Genomic DNA, 27,911 nt, shown 5'->3' on the forward strand with positions numbered 1-27,911 from the left:
GCAATAATTACTCTCACCTAGAGAAGCCTAAACACACTAATCACTCCTCTCCTTGAGGAACCAGATCACCCTTTACTTTCCGCACCTTTTTACTCCACATACAAATACTAACTTGATCGTCGGAAGCGGAGCTCTCACCAACCGGAGTTTCCGTTGTTTTGTAGGTACAGGCGCAAGGATCCCAGTCCCGGAATTGTAACTCTCCCGCAGGACATCAAAAAACCCCGAAACACAGAGTATGTTGCTTATCTTTTCCAAGATGTTATTGGCAAAGAAGGATTTCATATTGTTATTCAAATCATCACCGGTAATGCTACACACTTAAAAGCGGTGGATCTGAGTATAGAAGCCAAAATTACATTTTTTGAATCCTTGGGTCATGCATACTATGAACATAGCACTCAAAACATTGCGAACCAGCTCTCAGTTCAAGCCAATACGACGAATGTAAGTGGATCTCTTCCTTATGGTCAGATTGTGATGTCATTGGTACTTTTGTTTTGTATCATGGGAAAGCACTTAGGGGGCATTTGGTTCGCAAGGGGTAAAGGAAATGGAATCAAGAAAGGGATAAAGAGGGGAAGGACTAATCATCTAAGTCTAATACTCATACCCAAGTCTTATCATCCTAGATAGTGTGGCCATATGCTTTGCAGTTGCATATGCTTCAGGAAGAGGTAATGAAACAGAACACCGAATTGAATTATGAATATTTTAACGGATTATCAGATAAGAGGTAGAACTAATTATATTAAGGACTTACATCAACACTACAATATGTTTAAAATTGGCAGCAGAATCAGGGTGAAGCTATATTTTTCTCCAAAATATAAACATGGACATAAAAATGTGCTCAACATACCAGACAAACTGACAAAGGTTAATTTCCAGCAGTTGACTTTCGTTTTATAACCAAATCGTCAGCAGAGTAGTAATCTGCAATCAGCCTGTACATATACGATGGATTATGCCCTCCTCTGCAGAGGAAGCAAAATTAAGTTAGAAGTCTTAGCAATAATGTACTTTGCATGTAAGAGGGAATTTAATGAATAAAACACAACTACTGTAACAAATAAGACAAACAAATAATTTCATTCAAAAAATTCATCAAGACCAGCTGATAACAAGTAAAAAGTTGGAAGAAGCTCTATTCATTTACAATAAAAGGTGATTCTGTGATACATCTACGCCTTATCTGTTCCTCAATGGTGTATTGTACTATTGAAGTCTACCAAAAAATTTCGTCTGCAAAATTCAAAGATATCTTTCTACACAACACATGTTGAATCCATTATAGCAGTGATGATGATTTTAGACTAAGAAAATATTGTTTACTAAAATACTAAAAGGAAAAAAGATAACATCACAGAAATCACAAACAACAATGTTGGAACCACCCTCCCCACCCTTCCGCCACATCCACACACACACACACACACACACACACACACACACACACACACACACACAAAAAAAAATAAAAAAAAAAATAAAGAGAACCTTCCCAAGCAACTAGTAAATCCAGGGTGTGGACTTTAAATCCAGAGTATTGTCCCCAATCTAGAAAATTGACACTCAATCCTCTTCATCCTTTTCAGAGAAATCAATACCAACAGTACTTACATACCTCTAAGTTGGATTCAACCCAGATTGAGGAGCATACAAGCCTTACCCTTGCTAAACCGTACAACATGAAGAGTTGTATTCATTAGAAATCATCCTTTCCCAGAAATTGACCCTGCAAACTCCTCACTTTCACAGCATAGTTGTAACTTTTGTAATTAAAATAATTTATTTAAGATTACTGTTTTAGTAGTAACTAGTAAGTGACGCAGACTCGTTATAACTATATGTCAAGAGGCTCTTGATGAGTGGCATTTATGCCGTGATATAGGAAATATTTAAAGCATATTTTTCCCTTTTCTAGGCCATGGTTCACTCTACTCTTTTTCCTTTTTGTCTTTTTCAGATTTGGTTATATGTTAGCAAGTTACCCCTCATTATTTCCTTTAATGCCTTTTAGTTGTATCTCATTAACTTGTTTTCTCGGTATTTTGGTATTCTTTGTGTTGTGGAGAAGAAGCCAAGACAGAATAAAGGGCAAAATTTGACAACTTGACGAGGCACTCCAACAACAATTGAGCTGCTGCTCGGATAACAAAGAGCCCATACATAAAGCTTCAACCGGCATCCTAAGCAGCTCTCCAACCTACAATGGAGTGGGTAGTTGGAGTTGAAAGAGGCCAGTAAGCGGGTACTCAGGATACCCAAGTGGACATGAGCAAATCTTAGTTTACTTTTTAGAATCCTTTTCCTTGAAAACCCAAATTAAGTTTAAGCTCAACTAAGTGGGGCTTCAAAGTTCAACTGAGTGTGACCTCAAAGTTCAACTGAGTGAGCATTCAAAGAATTCAACTGACTGGGAGCTCAAAATTCAGGTGAGTGGACACTCAATGTTTAAGTGAGGGGCTCAGGAACTCAAACCATGGAATTCAACCCTTCAAGCTGTTTAAGCTGCTCTAAAGTTGTAATTTAAGGGAGTATAAATAAACCCGTACATCATTTAATTAGGACGGGTGATTAATTTTCAAAAATCTATTAATTAAAGAGAAGAAGAGAGTAATTTGCAGAGAATTGAAGATATCTTGAAAAATCTTGAAGATTTCTTAGAAAAACTTGGAAGATTTCTTCATCAATAAATCATCTTGGTAATAGTACATTCATTTATTCATTCTCATTTTATTGCTTTCCTTCATTAATAAAAAATCCAAAATCATGTGTAGTACATTCATTCATACCCATTCTTCTTCATTTTTTGTTTTCGGTTTTCTGTTATTTTGAAAGCAAAAAAAAAATAAAAAAAAATAAAAAAAAAATAAAAAAAATTAAGGAAACCAAAAAAAGCGATTTTGGACTTTTTTGTTTTCATTTTTCAAAACAATGATGATTCTAATAATTTGACTAATTGTATTCATCTATGAAATATATCATATGACTTTTCAAAATTAAAACTAAACAAAAAACCTAAAAACCACAGTACTGCCAAACGGACTCTAGCTTTTTTAATCTTGGTTTAATCTTAATTTAGTTTATTTAGTACTTTCTCCATTTTCCCAACGTTGCAACAATTACCTTATTACCATTAACATAAATATTGCAACATTCTCTTATTTGTCCATACTTCTCTCTCATCACATGGGTCTCTAATTCTATGTCTCTCTATCTCTCTCCTCATCTTAAAATCCGTGCAATACCCCCATGTTGCAATATTAGGGGAAAGGAGGAAGTACTTTTTAATTGATTTTATACTTCATTAGTAATAGATTAATCTATGGTGTGAAGGAGCCAACCAGCCCATCCGTACCAACCAAGCCACCTGAGATCTAAAGTATGCATGAAGGAAAAGGTAAGATGGGACCACTGAGATACAGCAGCAGGAGCCACAGCAAACAGAGCAGCAGCCACAACACATTGAAGGAGCCACACCACTTAGTGGAGCTGCCAGCTGAATTACTTTTGTCTGTTGGAAAAGAGGACAAATATATAAATATAAAAGAGAGAAGAGAATAGATAGAAGGCATTCGGTTATTTGTTATTTGATCTTAGCAATAGGAGATTGATAGCCTAAATCTATCGCTATTGGAGATTGGTAGGCTAAAGCTACCGCCTGTATCAAACGCTCTTTTTGATTTATGCCAAACAATCAACTTTCTCTCTTGCTTGAGTGTGTGACTTGAGTCCATTGCATATGGATGATGATTTAGTCTATTTGGCTCATAAATTCTCTTTTGTATCTAGCTATTAGGAGAAGAATTGCATCTATTAAGCTTGAAATGTGTTATGATAATAATTTCTAAACCTTTCTTGAATCATGCTATTGAAAACTGTTGGGGGTTTGGTTCACTTAGTTGGAATGGAATGATATGGAAATCCATACCAAGGAGGTATGGACTCGAAACCTCATACCATTCTAAAATTGTCTGGTTCAATTTTGGTAAGGATTCAATATCCATTGCTGATGTTTGGTTCACTCTAGCATTAGATCAGATTTAAGATTCAATAAATAAATTTGATTAAAAAATTAATATAATTTCACCTTCTTCCTTTGTTAATTACCCTCCATATGTAGACACCTCAACTTCCATGGCTCATTGGCGGAGAGACAAAATAGGAAGGGAGGCAAGCCGCTGAGCAGAGCCAAAGAAGAGAAAATTGAGCAGCAATGGCAGACCTTTATAACAACACATCAGCACACCAACGCAGCAACATTAGCTAGTTGGCTATGCCTGAGTTTAACGGAGACGACAAAAACCACAAATGAGAGGAGAAAAAGCAGATTCCAACAAGGCATATTGAAGATTGGCTATCACAAGTGATGCTACAACAAAAATGAAAAGCAAAGGAGAGAGAAAAACCTAGGTGAGAAGAGAGATGGAGGCAGCAAAGATTGTGGGGAGCTTTGGCTACTTGATGCTAGGATTTGATAGTTGCAAGCATTGGAGTAAGAAACTTAGAGGTAGGGTAGAGTGAAATTCTAGGGAGATAAGGAGGAATGAAAACCCCTTGGGTATGACATTCTACCTAATAATGCCTAACAAAACATTGTAATGGCATCACATCCATTCTGTACCATCAAAAAAGCCCCAACTAACAACCTCTTAATATGAGTTTGAATATAATGAATGAGTAGTGTCATAGTTAGGAGTTGGGTAAAGACCCAACCATGCATGCTAGTTGTTGATTATAGCATTTAGGGGGAGTAATTAATTGTTTAAGGTCCTTGGTATTGTTAATGGATTTGAATGTATTGATGGAGGCCTAATTAATGCATGTTTAGGTTTTTAAAATAGTTTATTTAAATTGTTTGGATGGGTAGAGACGTAAAGTGTGTGTGAAATTGATTTAATTGTTAGGATGGGTTATCAAATTATTGGGGGGGGGGGGGGTGGAAGCTGTAGTAAAGAGACAGATTCAAGTTTTATGTGTACCTAGAATCAGGAGAAAAACCACTAAATTGTACTAGGACTTTCAAAAATGTATAAGGTGTGACACTATGACTTGCAAGGCATTCTCAATGTTCATAGATAGTCATTATTTTGGCTCTCTATAGTTATCCTTACTTTTACAACAATAACATGTGACATTCGTGTATCATGAACTACACTCGTTTGCCATATAATTCCCCTTCTTCTCAACAAAGTGGCACACAGTACATGATCCACACGATCCCTGAAAATGTCACTTCACAACTTCACATGATCACGCATGACATGCTTCATTAATCATGCCTTCTCTAACTACGCTTGTTCATAACATCTCCACAACCCAACAAACTCCACCAAGAGATCGTTAAAATGGAAAATCATCCATCATTGAAAACACATCACCATCATCAAACATCCTCCGAACACATAAACATCTTCCAAACCCTAAGGAAGAGATGACTTATCACCATCACCACATAGTCATGGACCTAAGCATTCATCCTAAATCATGTTCTCAATATTCCCTCGTGTACACAACACCCATTCATGGACTCAATATTTCCTTGTGTACACAACATCATGTAGATGACTATACGGTCTTCACCCTCGTCAAATTTCTAAATCATGTTCGCCTCGCATTACCCTATGGTTCTCCTCCATCAGCCAACAAAATTTCAATGACACCTTTGAGAAAACTCATAAGTTAACGTCTTTTCCATTCAGAGTATATAATCTACTAAGGTCCTTCAACCTTTGCTTCTAGTTTCTTCATCAACTTAGCATTATTGCCTAGTATGCCAATATCATTACCCATGCAATAGGTCAAGGCCCATGATAAAGGAGAGATGATCTTCATAAAAGGTTATAAGAGGTTCCATCCTAAAACCATATGACAAATCGAGCAAATGTCGACAAACATATATGCTTGTTACCTTCTTAACACTCTTCCAATTTAGGACTATTTTTCTTTACCAATTTGAAATTTCCAACAATCTCTCCCATCACATGTTTCCGCTCACGTGGAACCAATTTCGCCGCACCATGCCCATTAAGACAATCATCAAGCAACTAGTATGTTTCCGCTCATGCTTACAGGAAACAAGACTTGCAAACAATATGGTTCCACTTCTCTACCACATTCATTGTAGAAATTTGATGTTGAAAATTACATCAAATCCATAAAGTGGTGGAAATTTGGTGTTTGGCAGCCACAATAATAAAGGCAAAAATGAGTATGCAAAATCACGTTCTCTCTCATCCAATCATCTAATAGTGTTATCTTTTTATCTTTAGGGAGGCAACAAGTCATGTGAGATTTAAAAAATTGAAATTAAATAAAAGTGAAAAACAAATGCCACATCAACTGTAACAAAGGCAATAAGTCTTTCTTTTGGAAAGGGCACACTTAGGCACGGAACCTACGTGGGTGAGTGAATCACAGTCTTGGAAGACACTTTTTAAAACTAAGTACACAAGAGATGAATCATAATCCCCATGATTTTTAACATTGAAAGAAAATCAACCTCTCTTACATGACCCCATGCTAATTGTTATCTTTTAAAAGGATGTTTGGGTAGGGGGGGGGGGGAAGAGGGGATAAGAAAAGAATTGCCAATTAAAAAGGAATTACATAAACACATCCTGATAAAATGAATGCAATGTGCAAAGCATCAACCCATTTGCATAGTATAATATTTAGCCTATTAAACAGAAAATAATAAGCCTAAAAGAACTTACGTGTCCGTAATAAAGAGGCTAACGAGATTTGGTGGCACATAATCAAATGCAGGGTTGACAACATGCAATAGTGGTTCACCGGTGCCACATCCAATATCTAAACAATCTGAGAACTCTCCAAAATCCAGCAAATCAGACGGAGATTTCAGCTCGTTGAGTAAGACCTCAGGATTGTGAGGATATAAGGGGCATAACTGTCACAAGTCAAGCATAAAAAAACTCATTTGCTATATGAATCATGCGAATCATCTTTAAGAAAGAGAGCAAAAAAATCAAGAGCACAAAAATCCATAGCAGAATGTAAATCGTCTTTTTTTCAATTTTTTTTTTATTATCTTCGAAAGTAAACATGTGGATTTGTGAGAGATTTCAAACCACATGGTAAAACGTGATAATTAAGTCAGAGTACAAGGCACTAAAATGGAATTACAAAACTACCAAGCACAAAAAAAAAAAAAAAAAAAAAAAAAAAAAAAAAAAAGGAAAGAGAGAGAAAAAGGTAAAGTGGAATTAGTGAAATAACATAGCATCAAATTAACGGGGCACCAAAGTGGAATTAGTAAAATAATAGAACAACAAAATCACGGGCACCAAAGTGGAACTAGTGAAATGACAGGGCACAAAAGTGAAAATTTTCCAATCGAAAAACCGATACCAAATAATAAGGCTCTTGTTTATGTTTAGATTTTTCCTTAACTAAATTTAATCAATCAAATAGAAAGTCATAGAACATCTACAATATAAATCTAAGAAATACATATGAATTATCATATTTGATTAAATAGAACCTTTTTTAGTAAAATTGTGATTATTGTCTATTATGTACTATGTAAGAAACTAACAATTATTATATGATCTTTCACATCATGCGATGTAAAACTATTGTGTTGTTGAAGTTGATTTTGCTTTTAATTTTAGACAAAGATCCAACATTTGACTTGCAACCGCATAATTTCCCATCACAAATCGATTATTAGTAGACCAGTAAATATAAACTGATCAACAATAACTCCATAGGGGAGATTCAATAACAGAAACAACGCAAAGTACCCTCATAACATGTAAAGCTAAAACACATAATCTGAATTGATCAAAGAATTAGGGTCGATATATATTCAACCTAAAAAGAAAGAATGAAGAGAGACACTCAAACCATATATTCAATTTTCTATGTCTTATAAGCCATTCTTTATTTTCAGCTTCAAGAAATTGTTTCAATTCCAATGATAAGGTATTCATAGTTTAATATGGAAAATTCTTAACTCCATTCTCCAAAGGGCATGTGTGTGTAAAATCTATACAATAGCAAGCTGTAAATAAAATCAAGTGATATTTGATAGTAAGAACATGTGATTGTTAAAAAAAAATGTATACTTAATCGATATTCAACATTTTGCATAGTCCATGCATTATTAATTAAGTTGGTTATCAATTTCATGCAAACTTTCATTCGTCTCCTTGTGCCTCATAAATCACACGTCAAAGGTACACTCAAACTTTGAGTAAGGAGACCAACTCTAACCAATGTTGAATTCAGACAATAAGGAGTGCACCTCCTCTCCAAATGCATAGCTTACGGCACACACGTCAGCATGAAAGCTCTATTTGAAATAAGTGGAAAATGAAACAATAAGAGGTTATAACAAGTGGATTTCATAGATCCTCAATTTTTTTCTTTCTTTTCACTTCGTCCCAAACTCAGTTCACCAGGTTTTAAAAAGGTGACATTTTTCTCTAGTTAACCATCGCCCTCCCTCCAAAAAATGGTTAAAACAAAGATTAGATTTAAAGAAATGATAACAAAACCCAAGGTTTTCTTTACCCCTCAACCAAACACACATTTCTGGATGGGGATAACTTAGCATGGCGGTAAATCATTGTTATCTATACCAAAAAATCTCTCAAGCCTTCTTTGTAAGCTTATTTTCATGTGGATATCTACTACGGCATAGAAAACTCTCGTATCTCACTATTACAGCCTTGCCAAGAATATATAATGGTTTTACCAATATTAAATGGCACAACATTATGAGAAGAGAATTAATTTGGCTATAAAAGTCTTTAATTTCAGATTGAATTACTTCAGCACAGGCTGAATGCTGAACACAACAACCAAGCTCCTGTAATCTTGCCTTAATCAGCAACTTCATGTTTCTTAAGAGCAGGCACATGACCAAGATGATATAAGAACATCACGAAGCACGAACAAAAAGATTTTTCTATATGTTCATAATCATATAGTCTTGTATTGATTTGAGATATATACATATATATATACTAGTCTAACAAAAAAATTAGGTTAAAAAGAGACAGGTAACAAATTTTAAAGAAATGCCCAGTGGGGTGGCCTGTTTGTTTTTTTAAAGCCGGAATTTAAAAATCTTACTCTTAGTTCAGTGGAAAAGCAAATTAAATTAAACAACCCAAGGATTTACAAGCCTTTAGCTGAATATGAATTCTTTTCATTACGACATGAATACATATAGGGGATTCAGAGCCAATTACCTTGTGACTTCCAGCAACTACCACAAATGGGACAGCATGCCTTTGAGCAGCAAGAGCAACCATATTCAAGCCAACAGGGGCTATCACTCCACCATTAGCCATGATGGCATGAGCTCCAACAATGACCTTAAAACAGGAAGCTTGAATATCTGAATTTTCCCAGGCTCAAGAAAAACATTAACATATTGAACAAATAACCGAAATTATACCATATTCACACGAGATATCATGGCAAAAACAGCAGAGTCAGTGATTACAGTGGTCTGCAGATCTCTAGCCATTAATTCTTTGGCAAGAACATGCCCTTGGTACCTAGCTCCAACATGGACACATAAGATTAAGGCAATAGTTATGAAGACACAAGACATCCATCAAGGCAATATAGCCTTCTACCAAATCCCAACGTGATCAACTGTTGCTATTGTATGCAAAATAGAGCGGTAGATAAGCAGAGTTCCATATTAACAGAGTTCCATGCATTAAATTATTGTTTTTTCAAGATAATTTTATATAAGCTGAAAGAAAAATTGTTTTCCCCATCCTTTTCATCGGATGAATTTTCAGGAGGTTGAGAGATCCTTCGAGTTTTTAAGAGAAATCACCAACACCGTTAAGGAGGAAAAGAATAAAAGAAGGAAGCTGAACATAAGACTATTTGTCAAATTTCCGAAAATGAAGATACAAAATAGTAAGTCACTGCAGATCAAAGTACTCCTTTTTACAAAAAAAATTCCTAGTTTTATTATCATGATTATGAAAAAAAAAAAAAAAAAAAAAAGCAAAACAGATTTGCATTTGTATGCAACAAGAATGATTGATAATGGTACCCTCAAACATCTTATAGTATACACTTTATTAAGAAAAAATAAGACTTGGGAGTACCTTGGAGCGCCTTCTGCCACAAATACCCGAAACGATCGTTTTTTCTCCTTTGCTGCACAGAGAAATTCCATCACTGTTCTTGAGCGGCCCAAAGTCAATATCACCTCACTGCAATGAGAATTGTCATGGATTTCATGGTGGAAAGAGCCGATAGTAGTTGGCAATTTGGCATGTTTTGGCATTTAACTGGTTTAACACTATTCATTAACTCTATTTTAACTACCTTGTTTGATTCGTAGATTTAAAAAATAAATAAATAAGTCATCTGGGATCTTGTTTGATTCCTCTCGAAGTGTATATTCAAAATATCAACTTTATATAACTTTCACATATTGATAAATTAGTTATATTTACAATGGAATTTAAGCATCGGTAAATGTGATAAAAGAAATCAGTAATTAATTTGGAGCGGAGGAAATATGAAAACTAGTTTAGGACCTATGCAAAAATGTTATTAAATTTAATTATTATTACTACAGAAATAATAAAAAACAATACTCCGTATAATTTGTTTAATGGAGTAAAATCCATGACAATTCTCATTATATATGAATACTCGTTAACTAAATAAAATTCCACTAACAATAAAAGCTTTACTTTAAAGTTTAAAGCATATTATCAAATTATATTTGTTTGCCTCAATATACATAGTTGTCATTGGAAATAAAATCTCAAATTTTAGTTGGTAAATAAATGATATTCCATAAGTTTAAAGTATTTTTTAATGGGCTTAATTTTCGTACCCCTATTTCCTAATTCCTGCATCCGCCACTGGGACATATGAAGTAGTATATATTTTAAATTAAATTGAATAAATCTATATAGTATGTATGAATATTAAGTTTTAAAAAATACGAAACAGAATTGAAGTAGATAGTATACTTCAATGGACAAACAAAAAATAGGCTAAATTACAAGTTATGTATCGTATAATGAATCATATTCTTAGCTATATTGGGATATTTTTAAAAATAAATTGAATAAAATATCTATTTATGTCAAAGTAATTATCTTTTACAAATATAACTAGAAATGTACTTGTATATTTTATATGAAAAATAACCATAATTTAGATGACATTTTTTCTACATTTAAGTGACTTCTTTTTAATTCTTCTAAATTCTATAATTAAGGTTGTTTATATCTAAGTGAACTAACGGTTTACTTTTTTTTGTTATAGACTATGATTGTAATCTATATGATATTATCCTAATGCAAGTGATTGCTTTTTTATTTATTCTAAAAATATTTTATTAGCTATAATAAAAGTTCTTTACATCTAACTAATCTAAAGTTTATTTTTTGCTATTATTATAGATTGTAATTGTTATCTAGTCGATATTTTCCTAATACAAGTGATAGCTTTCTTTTTTTTTCCCCTAAAATCCAAGATTTGGGCAATAATTGAAGTTGGTTTCATGTAAGTCAACTAAAGTTTCATTTTATTATAATAATTATGATAGAATGTAATCATAATATATATGATATTTTCCTAATGTAAGAGATTGTTTCATTTATTCAATTAAATATAAGAATTGGACAATAACTGATCTTCCATAATTAAAGTTATTTATACATGTCCTTTATGTGTAACTCAGCTAGAGATTTTTGTTTAATTATCATAGGCTTTAATCATAATCTAAATGATATTTTCCTAATGCAATAATCCAAGATTTGGGAAATAATTGATTTCATATAATTAAGGTAGTTTTTTTTTATTTTAGAAACATATAATCAAGGTAGTTTATTATTATATATTGTAATCAAATTCTAGATGATATTATTCTAATGCAATTGATTGCTTATTTATTCTTGTAAAAAGCCAAAATATGTCATTTGTCAACTAAAGATTTTTTTATTATTATTACAGTAGATTGTGATCATAATTTAGATGATATTTTCCAAATGCAAGTGATTGCTATTTTATCTTTCTAAAAATCCAATATTTGAGCAATAACTAAATTCATATAATTAAGGTGTTTGTACATGCAGAAAATAACATGTATGTCAATTAAAGATTTTTTTTTTGTAAAATTACTATAGACTGTAATCATAATCTAGATGATATTTTCCTAATACAATTGATTGGTATTTTATTCTTCTAAAAATCCAAGATTTGGGCAATAATTTATATTAAGGTTGTTTATTATTACAGACTGTAATCATAATGTAGATGATAATTTCCTAATGCAATTGGTTGCTTAATTATTTTTCTAAAAATCCAAAATTTATTCATATAATTAAGGTTGTCCATATATGTCATTTGATTGTAACATGTGTTAACTAAAGGTTTTTTATTATTATTACAATAGATTTTGATCATAATTTAGATGATATTTTCCTAATGCAAGTGATTGCTGTTTAATCTTTCTAAAAATCCAAGATTTGAGCAATAAATAAATTCATATAATTAAGGTTATTTGTATATGTCAAAAAGAACATATATGTCAACTAAAGATTTATTTTTTTTAATTACTATGGACTGTAATCATAATCTAGATGACATTTTCCTAATATAATTGATTGGTATTCTATTCTTCTAAAACTCCAAGATTTGGCAACAATTGATTTCATCTAATTAAGGTTGTTTATTATTATAGACTATAATCATAATCTAGATGATATTTTCCTAATGTAATTGGTTGCTTATTTATTCTTCTAAAAATCCAAAATTTATTCATATAATTAAGGTTGTCTATATATGACATTTAAATGTAATATATGTCAACTAAAGATTTTTTATTATTATTACAATAGATTGTGATCATAATTTAGATGATATTTTCCAAATGCAAGTGATTGCTATTTTATCTTCTTAAAAATCTAAGATTTGAGCAATAACTAAATTCATATAATTAAGGTGTTTGTATATGCAGAAAATAACATGTACGTCAATTAAAGATTTTTTTTTTTAATTACTATAGACTATAATCATAATCTAGATGATATTTTCCTAATACAATTGATTGGTATTTTACTGTTCTAAAAATCCAAGATTTGGGCAATAATTTATAATTAAGGTTGTTTATTATTACAGACTGTAATCATAATGTAGATGATATTTTCTTAATGCAATTGTTTGCTTATTTATTCTTTTAAAAATCCAAAATTTATTCATTTGATTAAGGTTGTCTATATATGTCATTTGAATGTAATATATGTCAACTAAAGATTTTTTATTATTATTACAATAGATTGTGATCATAATTTAGATGATATTTTCCTAATGCAAGTGATTGCTATTTTATCTTTCTAAAAATCCAAGATTTTGCAAAAGTTGATTTCATATAATTAAGGTTGTTTATTTATTTCACATCAAAGATATATATTTTTTATTATTATTATAGACACTAATCATATATAGATAATATTTTCCTAATACAAGTGATTGTTTTTTTTATTTTTTCCAAATCCAAGATTTAGGCAATTATTATTGATTTGCTATAATTAAGGTTGTTTACATCTAAGGTAACTAAAATTATTGTTATTTTTATTATTAAAATACAAGACTTAGGAAACAATTGATTTCATATAATTATGGTTATGTACATCTAAGCCAACCAAAGATATTTTATTTTATTAAGAGCTATGATCATAATCAAGATAATGTTTTTCCTAACATATATAATTGATTTTTATCTTTCTATAGTCCTAGTTTTTTTGGCAATAATTGATTTCCTATAGTTAAAATTAATTATAACTAAGTCAACTAAACGCTTTTGTTTTTATTTTTATTTTTATGGACTATTCTCATAATCTAGATGATATTTTTCCTAACGTAGATGATTGCTTTTTTATTCTTTCTAGAGGTACGGTATAAGCAATTTGTAATGGTTAAGGTTGTTTATATTAGTCCACTAGATAATTAATTAAAAATACAAAATCACTAAGGACACTCTAGAAAATGACATGAGTCCTTACTAGTGTCTTTTAGTATATACGAAGTAGTTACTAAATTAGGTCTCGAATCATGCACGACAATTTTCTTTATCTATTACTAATATAACACTATTTAACACAAATCCTTTTACATAATTTTTAATTACATAACATGTCTTTCTTGTTTGACTTTTCTCTTTGTTAAATAATTTTTACTATACAGTATTTTATTTTTGTTGTATACTTCATCTGTTTCCAAAAAATTGCAAAGAGGGCAGAGATAGAGTGAACTAAAGATAAGAACCCATATGATGAGAACACAGAAAGAGATAAAACATGTGCATTTAGGGAAACGTTGCAATATTTGTGAAAACTCCTAAAATGGTAATTGTCGCAATATTTGTGGAATGGAGGAAGTATTAAGATTATACTTTATATCTGACAAATATTCTTTATTTTCTAACAATCCTTTTACAAGTATACTCTGATTGCATATAACTTTATTTTATATTCAACCTTTTATTAAGTAATTCAAATTGAATAACTTTGTATTATATTTGGAAATTTTATTATTAAACAATCCTTCAGTATTTTTTATTTAATAATTATATTTAATTTCACTTTTCAGAAAATGAATAATGAATAAGCAAAAAGAATGACAAGAAAAAACACACCAAGAAGGAAATAATCAACGTGTTTCGTACCTAGCAAACCTTATAGTACGTATAGTAGTAGATAACTAATTGATTTTAATAATAATATTAAATTAATCAAGCAATTACGTGTCACTAATTTGATATTTGCATTGCTTTGTTGTAGCTTTCTGTAGTATTTAGTGCAGTATGTAGTATAATGATATGTGAATGTAGCAACAGCCAAGAACAAGAGAGCCCAAAAAATGATGGTCAAAGAGGTGACATTAATAAATGTCTAACAAGTAAATGTCAACAGTAAGAAAAGATTAAAATTAGAAATTAAAACATACTTTTGATGAATGTGCTCCACCGCTTGCTCAGCAATGTGTTCATGGCAAGTAGCAATATCCTGAATAAGTTCATTAACTGCTTCAATAACATCATGTTTTAGTTTTCGGCTCCTTGAGTTCTTATCAGCAGCTGCAGTCAGTTAAGTCACTAAATTATCTTGACATAGCAAATTAACAAGTCTAAATCTTATAACAAAAGCACGATCTTCCAACACAGTTCTAAGAATTCTGAATATTAAGATCAAGGCAAGATGGAACATGACCAGTTTTAGAGAGTAAGATTTATACAAGCCCTCTTATAAGATGGCTTTCAATTCCATTGCTATATCCCAAATTTGTCTGTAATTTCTACCGAGTATTCTATTATAACAGGATTTCATATAATTATGAATATTTAGAATAATTTCAACTATAAATTACCCCACATTCTCTCTATTCTTGGCTAACCATTATCCTAACAATTTTTTTTTTTTTTTTTTTTTTTTTTTTTTGAGAAAAATCCTACCAAAATATAGTTTAGAGGAATTAGCTCCAATTCCCGGACTGACTCCTTCAGCACTTCAAACTTCATATCTTATAACCAACAGCATGAACATCAACCTCAACTTACCCCAATACCTCTAAGAGGCTCCCACCCTAGGCAGGGCAAGTAGGTTGGATGTAAATAGATTCACCCTGTAATAACTTTCACATAATAGTTAGAAAAGACCGTCGAATAGTTAGAAAAGTCATTAGAAATGGAGAAAATGGAGGGACAGCAAAGTGTATATATGTTGTTCTCGAAGATTGGGAGATGAATATGAGATACAGCGAGAAAGAAAGGGGCACATGAGAGACAAAAAATGAACCAGGACAGTTTTAGCCTATGGGAGGTAAGACAAGGATTAGAAGTCCACTTAAGTTGCAGTCATGCAGATATCCAAATTTCCTTTCACAGGCATAGATATACTTCAATAAAAGACAATAACTACTACACGGTTATCCAGTAAAAACACTTCATCCACAAATATAGGACAGTACATACATTGACCCAAATCAAGGAACCATAAATCCATCCTTGAAGTCAAGTGAAGCATATATATTTTGCATCATACTCAAACCCAATCTGGTGCTACCAGTGGGAGACAGGAAAAGAAAATTTTGGCCAAGTATTCAGTAAACGATTAGGAGTGAGAAACATTTGAATCCATTCAGCACAACGAGTGCAAGAGAGCTTAAACAGTTGCACAACTGCGTGACACTCTTGTGCCCATTTTAACTAGAGTAGGCAGCTAAGCTAATGAACTCAGGTGCGAAGAAGAGTGCATTGAAGCCCTATCAGACATTATGTCTTAAACTCTTAATACACAGCACTTCTGGATCATTAAGGATAACAATCCCCACAGAAGAGTTATCACCATTTCACCACAGAAACGCAGCTACTATAACAATAATCCTGCAAAATCCTAAAACAGAAACAGAACAGCTAAGGGCTCGTTTGGTACACAGTCCGTTTTCAAGTTTTGGTTTCATGATTTGAGATTCAAATGGTTAAATCTGAATCATGAAGTTGATGCTAGTCATACCTTTAAGAATCTTTGATTGTTAAACTGACAACAAAATGCTGGAAATTGCCTTTTGTGGGTTCCATGATTTTGCTTTAAGTTTTCTTATTAAATAGAAAACTGGAAACAAAGAATGATAACGGATGGGCCCTAAGGTCAGTCTTGAAAAAAATTTACGCAAGAAAAAGGGTAGTACAACAAGAATAGGACCTTGCTCACGTGTAGATACTAAGACAGCTAGCCTCATGTTTTGAGCTATTGCGAGCAAGCAAAAACAAAAAAAAACGAGCACACAGTTAGTAACCAGCAAAGTACAAAAGCAGGTCTTTAATCATTATATCCGGGAAAGATTTGAATAATAATCGACTTGTAGATGATCAACAATATAGATAGTAGGCTCTTAAGGACTGCAATTATGAAATTAGAGGGACAAGTGGTGCTTAGAATTGTAATTAAACTCTAATTGCCCACAATAGAGGTAAATGGTCAGTCCAAAATTCGACAGACATGAAAAATACAAATTCTATAATTCTAAATTGTACTGGACTTTGAAAGATCTTTTGCAGAGAAAAGAAGGCAACTGTCTCCAATGGAAAGCTTAGAGAGGGGGAAACGGGTCTGGAGCAGCTTACAGCCACCACCAGATTATAAAGAATTTCTTTTAGCATATCTGCAGACTGGGAGCCTTGTATATGAAAGTTCTTCTACTGTCAATTTTTTTGAAAAAAAAAAAATATTCTAATTCTCATAAAGTAGCACCAATCTTATGAGTTAAACTCAGACTTATATTACAGACACTGAGAGACACACATTTAGGAAGAGCTTATTGCAAAGAAATCTCATGTCTGTGTATCTAGGCTGAACTAATACTTCCCTGACAGGGCTAAGCCTGCTTAGTTAGATTTTTTTTCATGACAAACATAAATGAGACACAGTTGTCACAGTAGGCTTAAATATACAAACAGTAAACTTACATTTGCTTCTCCCTTCAGAATCACCCCCAGATGAAGAAGTATGAGGAACAGCAGTAGCATCAGGTACATCCTCAAGAAGAGTCTGTAATGATGGTGGGCGCAAAGTGCTCCTTGCTGCAGCAGCTACAGCGGCAGCTGACAGGACAGGATGATCATCTTTGTCATCATCTTCATCATCATCATCACTTCCAACTGAAATGTTCAGGTCACCTATAGCCGCAGTAGTGAGAGATAAGTCCTCCTCCCTGATAATGTGCAGCACCCTCCTGATAATATTACCAACAGCAAGCTCTGCATTTCAACTCCAACAAAAGTCATTAAAGGTTCCTAGACAATCTATCACAAATAGGCATTACGTCCTGGAAATAAATTGCAAAGAGGTGATGGAGATGCAAAAAGCCACCTCCAGTCTATGGTTCGAAAATGCGGTTTCGGGCACAGTTTAGGTCGCAATCGTGATAACGGTAACATGTCGCGGTAACGGAATTGATGCGGTTATCGCGAATGTAGAGACCGAATTTTAGTTTAATAATTTTATATGTTTTATCAATATTACAACTCATAAATATTAAAAAATTTAATTTTTATCATTTTCTAATAATTAAAATTAGTATTTATTTAATTATTTTCAATTATTAATTCAATTCCTCTAAAATAAATTGTCTTCTACTTTAACCATTGGGTAACACATAAATAGAGAGTAGAAAGAAAACAACTTGTTAAGTTATTGGAGTAGTCAAAAGGTCAAAAGCAAAAAGTAATGGTAAATGTCACTTGTCCAATACCCACTTCCTAACCCTCACCTGTCTGACAGCTCACTTCACACCCCACTCAAATATCACAGCACCCCTCTCTCTCTCTCCTCTTCCTGCCTTTCTCTCTCCTCTTTCTCTTTCCTTTTCTCTCTGTTTTTCAATGGAGTCGAAGAAAAAATCGCGAATTTATGCGATTTCTCGGACGATTCATAAATATATCAGTGTACCGGCCGATTCGGTCCATAAATGAGGTGTATTATAATAACCCGCATCAAATCGCTAAATCTCGGTTCGGTAAAATTGAAAACCGCTACAACTCGCCCGATACATTATGATATGGCCGCATTTTTTAACCCTGCTCCAGACACTCAATTGAAAATACTGACACTTTCAAGTTTTTTTCCAATTATTCTTTGATTAAGCCAATGAAATTGTGATGTTTTATTATGACAATCCTAATGATATGTGGTTTGTTTTATACCCCCTTCGTCCCTAGATAAAAGCTCACCTCTATTTGGGCACAAGAGTTTAGGAGATGGATTGTAGTGGGGTAAAAATGATTAAAGTTTAACAAAAAACAGAAAATACTGAGAAAAGTATATAGTTATTTAGGGAAATGGAGGTAAAAGGGGTTTTGTTAATCAAAATTGAAAAAAAGCTAATAGGAGATGGACCCCACCCAGATGAGAAATGGAGCTCTTATTTAGGGACAAGAATTTCGGGGTTTACCAATTACCCCACACACGCACGCACGCACGCAAGCGCCCACGCCGCGCGCACACACACACAAAATAAAACAGAAAAAAAGAAGAGAATTTAGGGGTACGACCGTAATAGGGCTTTTATTTCACAGCAAAGGAAGAAATATAATTTATACACGAATAGAGAAACATGAACTAAGAATGCATATCTAGGTCAGCCTTTATGTCCCATCTTAAGCCTAATCTCCAAGATCCTTACTGAACTATTGTGACTCAAGTCTTTCAAAACACTGTAAAAACAATATATTACACGATTACATGCTAAAGTTGCAGATGAAGATGCAAGGCGAGCCAAGGTCAGAAGTCAAAGAATGTAACCAATGCCAACAAATGATCCTTTCATGCTTATTGCTTCAACCTCTCCTTTTAATGACACTAGTACAAAATGGGTTCTAGGAATTGCCTCTTCTTGAAGAGGTGACGCACTCACAGATAAACAACAACTTAGACTCACTAGCCAATTATAATAAGGAAAGTTCTATTGTAGTCATATATGTCACCTACCGTTGAGAGTGTGATGCATAAAATGATAACCATCACTTTTGGTTCATGTAGCCGACCCCACTTATGGGATTAAGGCTTTGATTGATTGATGGATTGATTGACTAGGGGTGATAACGAGACCAGCTGTTTACAAAATATTCGAGCACAGCTAGGCCAAAGATTGACTCGAGTTTGCATTCGGCTCAAGACCTTAATGAGCCAAGCCAAACAAACCCAAGCTGAGTTGGTGAACAGGCTCGCTGATTTTTTAATTATTGAAAACATATTTATATACATAATTTAAATTTTTTTATTTGTACTTTAAAAGAACTTTAACATACGGAGAATTCATCTTAACTATCCATATTCTACCCAAATCTAATTCCTATATGAACAACTTCAGGCTGACAATATATCATCCTCATACCCACTTTGTAAGCACACCTCTCTAGACATGATTCCCTTTGGCATCCCATGAAAACCATAAATAGATCAAGTTCATACCAATATTAGCTATTTGGGTCACAAAACTTACAGAAAATAGATAAATTCACCACTCTTCAAAACCATTGGCTTACTCAAACAAACTCATGCAACTACCATTAAACCAACCCACATCTTATAAAAAGGTTATTCACTACTCTCCATAAATTAAGTCAAATTCATAGATAACTTGTTTTTCAGCAATAAATATCAATGGCGATGAAAGAAGCCCCAATTATAATCAAGATGTATAGGAGCATCTCATATTACCAACTAACATCAGTGACTCGAATTATAAGCTATGAAATACAACATGAAAATCAAAACTTTAGATAAATTCATCAATACATGTCTGCTTGAAAATCGAAGACAAATCAAGGGTTCTTCAATCCACCATCCTTAAGGCTTGTCCTGCATTAATCAGTGATAGTAGGTACTAGGGAATAAGAGCTATAAATAACTCTGACTTTACACTTACCTTTACTTTAATATGCAGACTCTAGGGACTTCATTTGGGCTAGAGTTTGAGTTTGAGCTAAACAGTTATTTTGGTTGGACTTCACAAGCTTTAAGCTCGTAGAGCTAGAATTGAGCTTAAAAATTTGAATCGCGAGCTCCACTCGGGCTCCAAGTTTTAAGCCTATCGCGCTTTAAGCCCGAGTCGAGCTCAAAAAGGAAAGAATTAGGTTCTATCACTAAGGTAGTAAGTAATAAAAAATTCAGCTGTAAAATGTGTCAAAAGAATAGGAAAATTTTGACCTTATATAGTGGATTTTAGGAAAAGTAATCCCTGATTTCCCACTCTCTCCTCAAACTTCACATCTCGATTTGAATAAATTTATGGAATCAATCAAGGCCTTAATCCCATAAGTGGGGTAATAAATTTATGGAATAGTGGATTGAATTTAGAGTTGCACATTTGAAGATATTCATCTTTTTCCAAAATATTCATTACTTTTCACAGGACTTAGATAATCGAAGAGAGAAAGATATTAAAGAACTGACAACACTCAGACCAGTATTCCATCCCAAAATCCTTGATTTTTTCAATGTTCTTAATTGATGATTGAATAAGACTTGGACAAGCTAGCTGAAAAAACTCATGGGGGGTTCAGACAATTCAGAAAGAAAAAGAAATAACAAAAACAGCAGCACTAGCCACAAGGCCCACAACCACTAACAACTTTTTCTCATCATTCCCTAGAGAGCAAGATTGCATCTTTCTATCTTTCTAATTGCAACATGATCACCTTAGACCACAAAAGGTGCATGGCCTGTGTTGAACTGTCACCTTACATGTTACACCACAATGTCACCTTTTCATCAGTTCTTTCCAAAATCAAAAACATTGGCAAGTGATAACACATAAAGTATACTGAATGTGCCTACTCTAAGACATTGCACGTGAAAATATAAATATTGATGGTTATGGGTCAATTCCTAGTATTGTGACTTTCACTGTACACTGTTTTCTTTTTGCTTGGGAGAAAGTGAGGAACAGAAAAGAATATATCTTCATGCTGAGTACAAAAAGAAAAAAGGCTCTTAATTTCAACAATAACATCTTTCAAGGGAGAATGCAATATACTGGAATAACTATTTTAAAATATAGACAGACAGCAGCACAACATGAAGCAGAGGCATCATTAGATTCTCAACTTTCACTACAGTTCACAAATCTTCAAATTGTTAATCATACTTCCTATTACACCGCCCGTCTTGCCACAAGAACTTTTTTAAGATATCTGAACCAACAAAAAAAAGTCATAATACGGGTTGAGTTTGTAGTCAACACGACTCGTCAAGTACAATTCCGCATTTTAAATTAACTTTGGTAAAACTAAGGTCACACACTTACACGACATGTTTCCCACTGTTTGACTTCAAGCAAAGATGTCAATAACAAGTTCTAACACCCCTCCCTCCACCTCAATAAGAAATTAAAAATGTATTACAAAATACACCAAGAAAATGTCACCTATATACTACATAAAAGGATCATAGCTAAAAAGATATCATGCCCTCAAGCTATTGGGTAATTATTATGTAAAAATCACAAAAATTCAAGTTTCTGTGTAATTGTGAACATGACGAAATTTAAGTACTTAAAGCTCAGATATAGGACGTACATAGAATAGAGGCCTACCAACAGGGTTTGCAGCAATAAGCTGCTCTCCAACAGCCTTTATAGCATTAATAAGAGCTCCAGCCTGGTTTGTGTAGGGGATTCTCTGCTGGGATATAACTGAACGAAGCAATTCAGCAGTGTGCCTTGCTGTGGCTTGTGACCCCTCGATTTTGCTAAGAAACCCACAAAAAGTGGAGATTTCATATGTAAGCTCAAATGTTAATTTTTTTTCCAATAATGTTATCGAAAATCAAGAAGCTAAAATCAGTCACTTACCGTTTCTTGAGTTTGTTAACAAAGTCATTGACAAGAGTTTGTGTGTCGGGCATATTTAATTTATTTCTGGAAAGTTTAACCTGAAACCATGGAGCGCATAGAATTTAGTTCTCTAATTATTGAACTTGTATGAACTTCTGGTAACCAATATTACTTTAACAATTGCAATTTGCTACATCAAACAATTACCCCATACTTGATACATAAGTAGATATTACAACAACAAAAAATTGGGACATATAATTTCATGATCTAATATTGAGATGTAATTTCCTACTTCTGACTATATACTTGGAACATGATCATGATTATACCACATGACATAATAGAATTAAATAAATAAGAAGAATGAATAGACTTCCATGAAATTGAGATGAAATTGAGAGGGTGGTATAGGAAGCAGATACAAAGAGTGCCAATGAATCGATTATTTCTATTTTGGAGCAGACAGTGGATACTAGGACTGTCGTAAACTCATAATGACCAATTCTCTTTATACGCATTGCTTTCCCAGTATTTTAAATCTTGGCAAAAAAAATCAACTAATGCAATCACAAAAAAAAAACTTACTGTGAAGTTGTTTCTTACATATGTATCACCTAAAAATGTGCAAAAGAGATACATAATATGCATTTTACCCAAAAAAATTCGTCTAAGTTAGGGTTTTCTTTTGTCAAATGCCGAAATTCCTTAGACTTTGGTTCATCATTCATCACTTCCTAATCGAATAAATGATGACTTAGATGTTTTTTAAATTTCACAAGTTTATACTACTCAGGCAACAAGAATCACAAGAATAAACAGCTTGGTAATCACAATCATACAGAGACAGTGCAACCCAATCCGCCGCGACAAGAATATAGCTCCAATCAACAATTTCCTCAATTGAAATAACAATTCCACAAAAATTCTCACGATAATCAGTTTGCATGAACACAATACCATTCTCAAGCTATGAAAACAACGAAATCAACTAAATCATCAACATACTAGCCGAAAATTAACTACTTCATTCACATGATCATGTAAATTATGCAGAAATTAGAAATATTACTAGTAGTGTCGTATTCATGAAATCTATATTTGAAACATATGTAAAAATGAATTGAACAATTTGAACTCAAAAGAAGATTTATTAGAGAGAATTACCTTTAGAATGAGTGATTCTGAAATTAAATTCTCTGGAAAAGTTTGAACGCCCGTATAATTTGAAATTATTTCCTCTCAATCTTTTATTTATCTGGAACCGAATTAAGACTTTAGACCTATTCTCGTTAGCTTAATTTCAATTCAGTTCATAATTTCCTTCTCTCATAAACAATTCAGTTCAGCTCAGTTTAGTTTAGTTTTATTCAGTTTAGTAAATCTAAACAGCTTAGTTTCATTTTATTTTACTCCTTTTTTTAAAAAAAATGTATTTCATATTTCCATTCCATTGCATCTTGTGTGTGACTAACTACACCATGTGGCTGCTTGTAAACTAACAAAGTAACAACGACGTAACCCCTATAACACTGACTGAGTAACCTCTATAACAATGACCGAGTAACCTCTGTAACACTAATGAAATAACCCTCATGATGGTTGGCCACATAAGAATTTGTGTTTTCCTTTAAATTTTAATTTTCTCTTGTGTTAAAAAAAATTAATTTTCTCCTCTTATATTCCCACTCAAACCCATAATTAGTTTTTTATGTAGTATTACTTACTTTTAATACCGTGCTTGGACTAGGGTAATATTTTAAGGGGTAATAAATGTCAAACTTGAAAAAACACAAGTAATTAGAGGTGGTGTTATAAGAGACAAAGTATTTACAAATGAAATAAGGTAGTTGTACCATAAGGAAAAGAGCGAGAGATGGAACTCTCAAAATGAAAGTAATAGTTACCCACCCTAGTGTAAGTATTACCTATAAAATGCGAGTAATATTTCCTCTTTTTTCACCCTATACCACACCGTGACTAGGGGTGGCAATTCGGGTCAGCAGGTCGGGTTCGGGTCAGATTTCGGGTCGATTTCGGGTTATGCTTAGAAACTATTAAAAATAGTGTAAAACTTAATATTATTACGAAATATGAAATTTGGGTCAAATCGGGTCGAATTCGGGTTGTTCGGGTTCGGTTCAGGTCGGGTTCGGGTCTCTCTCAGTAACTTCGGGTCGGGTTCGGGTCGGGTCAGGGTTTGCCAGCCCTAACCATGACTATATAATTTTCCTTACCAACACACCATAACTATCTCCCCCTTCCCTATATTTAATTTTATTTTGCTTAGTTTGACTTTTATTACCCTAATAACATCTCCCTCAATCCAACCATACATATGCAACTCTTGAAAAATAACACTTATTGCATTCAAATTATTCAAGTTGCAACCCAAATAATTTGTATGTTGGACAAAATATAGTTATGTTAGATCTTCTCAAATTAGTCCTAATTTATTGTTTCACAATATCTAAGTTTTATATTTTTTTACTAATTAAACATCGAAGAAGGATTAAAATTAAGCATTGTCACATGTGAAAGTCGAATTGTTGCAAGTAAAAGTGAATGAGGAAGTATTTCTCTCCCTCTCACATTACTTACTTTTTAATTAAATACTAACTTCACATCTTTTCTTCTAATCTTATAATACCCCAATGACCATACTTAGCTCTTTTATATTCAAGTTAATTATTGTTTAAAAACTATGTGTCGGTCAAAGTATAACACCAAAAAAAACAGAGGGCGTACATTAATTTATCTTACTTGAGGCAAAAAGTTATAAAAAGTAAGTTAAGTAAGGTTCAAATTAACTAGCTAGTGTCATGTTTTATTTATCATATTCAAATAATGTTAAGTTAAAATAATTTAAGTTCAGTAAAATTAAAAATATTTCAGCTTGGTAAAAATAAGGAAATTTTGACTTTTGGTACCTTGAAAATGGTCTCTACTAACTTCTGGTACCCATTTAAAATTTTACTTTATTTTACTACCTATCAAATTTTAAAAATATAGCTTTTGGTACCTCCGTCCAACTTCTGTTATTGTTTCCATTAGTGGGTCCCACATAAGTAACCACCTACCATTTACCTCTTCTCTCTCCACGATTTTAACACAGTGAATGCTTCTTCCTCCCCCATCAATTCTCCAAATCTCCATATTAACTCCGTTGTTGATTTTAACCACAAATTTATTTCTCTCTCTCTCTGGTCAATTTCTCTATCTTTCTTTTTTACTCGTTTTTTCTGCAAATCATCTGAGCATGGAAGCTTTTGACAAGTTCAACACAGCAGAGTAAAATCCAAGCTAAGTCTTTGGAGTTGTCATCTCCATTATTGAAAGAGGAAGATTCTTCTAACAACGACTTGTGGGAAGGTACGAATTCTTTTACTAGTTGTAGTGGTTCCACAATCAAACTTTTTCTATTTGGAGGGACAAGACCTAATGAACAACATCATACCCTGTAATTGGATCAATAAACAACAAACATACTCAAATTTAGTTCAATTACCAACCTACAACCTCAATTTCATTGCTGTAAGCCCCATCAATAAAGCCTTAAATTCAATTAACAAAAAAAACCCTAAAAAAATTTTTGTTTCTAATCTACTACAAATTAAATCAATTGGAATTGGAATTGAGAGTTTAAATCATTGATATACAAGTTATAAATCACAGTCACACCTAAATTAAGCGTTAATCGTAATTTACTTTGATAATTCATTCGTAATTAGAATAATCCAAACCTTTTTTGCTATAAATTGATTTGCAATTCAAGCCCTCCTCTTCCAAATAGCGTCCTCAACGCTTTACGCACAAGATTGTACTCCAGAATTTTAGAACTCTCTTTTTGTGGATTGCTTTGAGGAATTTTTGCCTTTTGAAACATGGTTGAATCGAGGGAAAAACAAAGAAGACAAGTCTTTACAAGGAGGAAAATAGCAAAAGTAGCTGTTGAAATGGGACCCACTAACGGAAACAGTAACAGAAGTTGGACAAAGATACCAAAAGCTATATTTTATTAATTTGATAGGTAGTAAAATAAAATAAAATTTTAGATAGCTACCAAAACTCAGTAGAGGCCATTTTCGAGGTACCAAAAGTCAAAATTTTCTAAAAATAAGTTATGTTCAACAAAATTAAGTTAAGTGCAATAAAAATAAGTTTCAATAGGAAAATATCATTCACTTTAAAGAGAAAATATAATAAATAAACAGTGAAAATATGTTTTAATCAGTACAAATAATTTAATCTCAATAAAAATAATTATAGTTAAGTAAAAAATAATTTCGGCTAAGCAAAAATAAGGTGAATAAAATAAGACTTAAGCTTTAGAAAAATAGTTCAAACTAGGTGTTTAGGGTAAAATTACCCATGACAAATGGACCAATCCGGACCTGCCACGTGTCCACCACGTGGGCCAATCAGCGTCCGCCACTTGTCACCCTAAGAGGTCCAACATGGACTAATCAGGCCACGCCACGTGGCCTCCCATATGCCAAATAGGCAAAAATGGCCACCAAGGCCCAAAGTCCGAGAGAAGCCCAATTTGCCCTGGTTAACCTAAACCTAGGATTCGCACGCTTCTCAAGACTATAAATACTTAATTAATCCTCATTAAAGGGGATTCAGCAATTGATGACTCTCACCTAGAGAAGTCTAAACACATTGATCACTCCTCCCCTAGAGGAACCAGATCTCCCACCTTTATTTTCCGCATTTATTACTCCTCAAACAAGTACTAACTTGATCGTTGGAGGCGGAGCTCCCACCACAAGGAGTCTCCGTTGTTTTGCAGGTACAGGCGTCCGGTTCCAGTCTCGGAATTGTAACTCTCCCGCAGGACATCAGAAAACCCCGAAACATTTGGCGCCGTCTGTGGGGAGAGTACTTCTGAGATGGCATCCACGTCTGTACCGACTCCTGAAGAGAGGCGTCCCCTAGACGACCCTCAAGTTCAGTCGGACCATGATACTGAGGAAGAATTTAAAGTTGAAGCTCACACAGCTTCAGACGGGACCCTAAGGGCCCGGCGCACCCGTCCTACTGAAAGGAGGGAACGAGAGGCTGGTCCCAGTCGGCCAGCCGGCCCACCGCCTGAGACTCAGCAGGCGGCCGAAGGATCTGCTCCTATTACTAGGACAGAACTCATGACTCTCATGAGTACTTTCAAGGGAAAGATCCAAGAGCTTGTCAATAAAAAGGCGACTGCTCCACCAAAGGAACAGTCGGCCAGATCAAACAACTGATCCTCGGTCGGTTGTTCTACATGTCTAGGAAGCCTGCTGTTTTTCCTTCGATAAAGGCCCGACTGTGAGTGCAGTAGTGGCATGCCAACGTCGAGCCTTTGAGCTTTTAGGCGGCAACCATAAGAGCAGCCTTCATTCTCGCATAAACAGCCGGCTCTATATGATGTTTTATCAAGGTACAGTCGCAAGGTTTTTGGCTCAAAATATAATGCCAAGTATACTTGATACAAATGAGTTTGGTTCCAGCTTGTTCTTCCAAAAGCAAACAGCCAAAATACTCGCACATATAAAAATCTTTCGGCCTGC

The 27,911-nt window shown here is 33.5% G+C and overlaps 1 protein-coding gene across 4 annotated transcripts; it reads right to left on the bottom strand.

Moving 5' to 3' along the window:
* Positions 1 to 681: 681 nt before the first annotated feature.
* Positions 682 to 26,248, bottom strand: LOC110686373 (translation initiation factor eIF-2B subunit beta-like). 4 transcript variants are annotated; one of them, XM_021862973.1, is made up of 11 exons: positions 26,103 to 26,248; positions 23,527 to 23,617; positions 22,378 to 22,457; positions 22,120 to 22,274; positions 17,492 to 17,782; positions 14,974 to 15,103; positions 10,110 to 10,217; positions 9,437 to 9,539; positions 9,228 to 9,353; positions 6,723 to 6,916; positions 682 to 977 (listed from the first exon to the last, which is right to left on the bottom strand). In XM_021862973.1, the coding sequence occupies exons 3-11, from the start codon at positions 22,428 to 22,430 to the stop codon at positions 881 to 883; spliced, it is 1,257 nt and encodes a 418-aa protein (XP_021718665.1). In that variant the 5' UTR covers positions 22,431 to 22,457; positions 23,527 to 23,617; positions 26,103 to 26,248; the 3' UTR covers positions 682 to 880. The 4 variants fall into 4 exon arrangements, with proteins under 4 accessions (XP_021718665.1, XP_021718666.1, XP_021718664.1 ...); XM_021862974.1 differs by lacking the exon at positions 23,527 to 23,617; XM_021862972.1 differs by lacking the exon at positions 26,103 to 26,248 and having other exon boundaries at positions 23,527 to 23,669.
* Positions 26,249 to 27,911: the final 1,663 nt, after the last annotated feature.

This window comes from Chenopodium quinoa, unplaced genomic scaffold, assembly GCF_001683475.1.
Source record: "Chenopodium quinoa cultivar QQ74 unplaced genomic scaffold, ASM168347v1, whole genome shotgun sequence".
Classification (NCBI taxonomy): domain Eukaryota; kingdom Viridiplantae; phylum Streptophyta; class Magnoliopsida; order Caryophyllales; family Amaranthaceae; genus Chenopodium; species Chenopodium quinoa.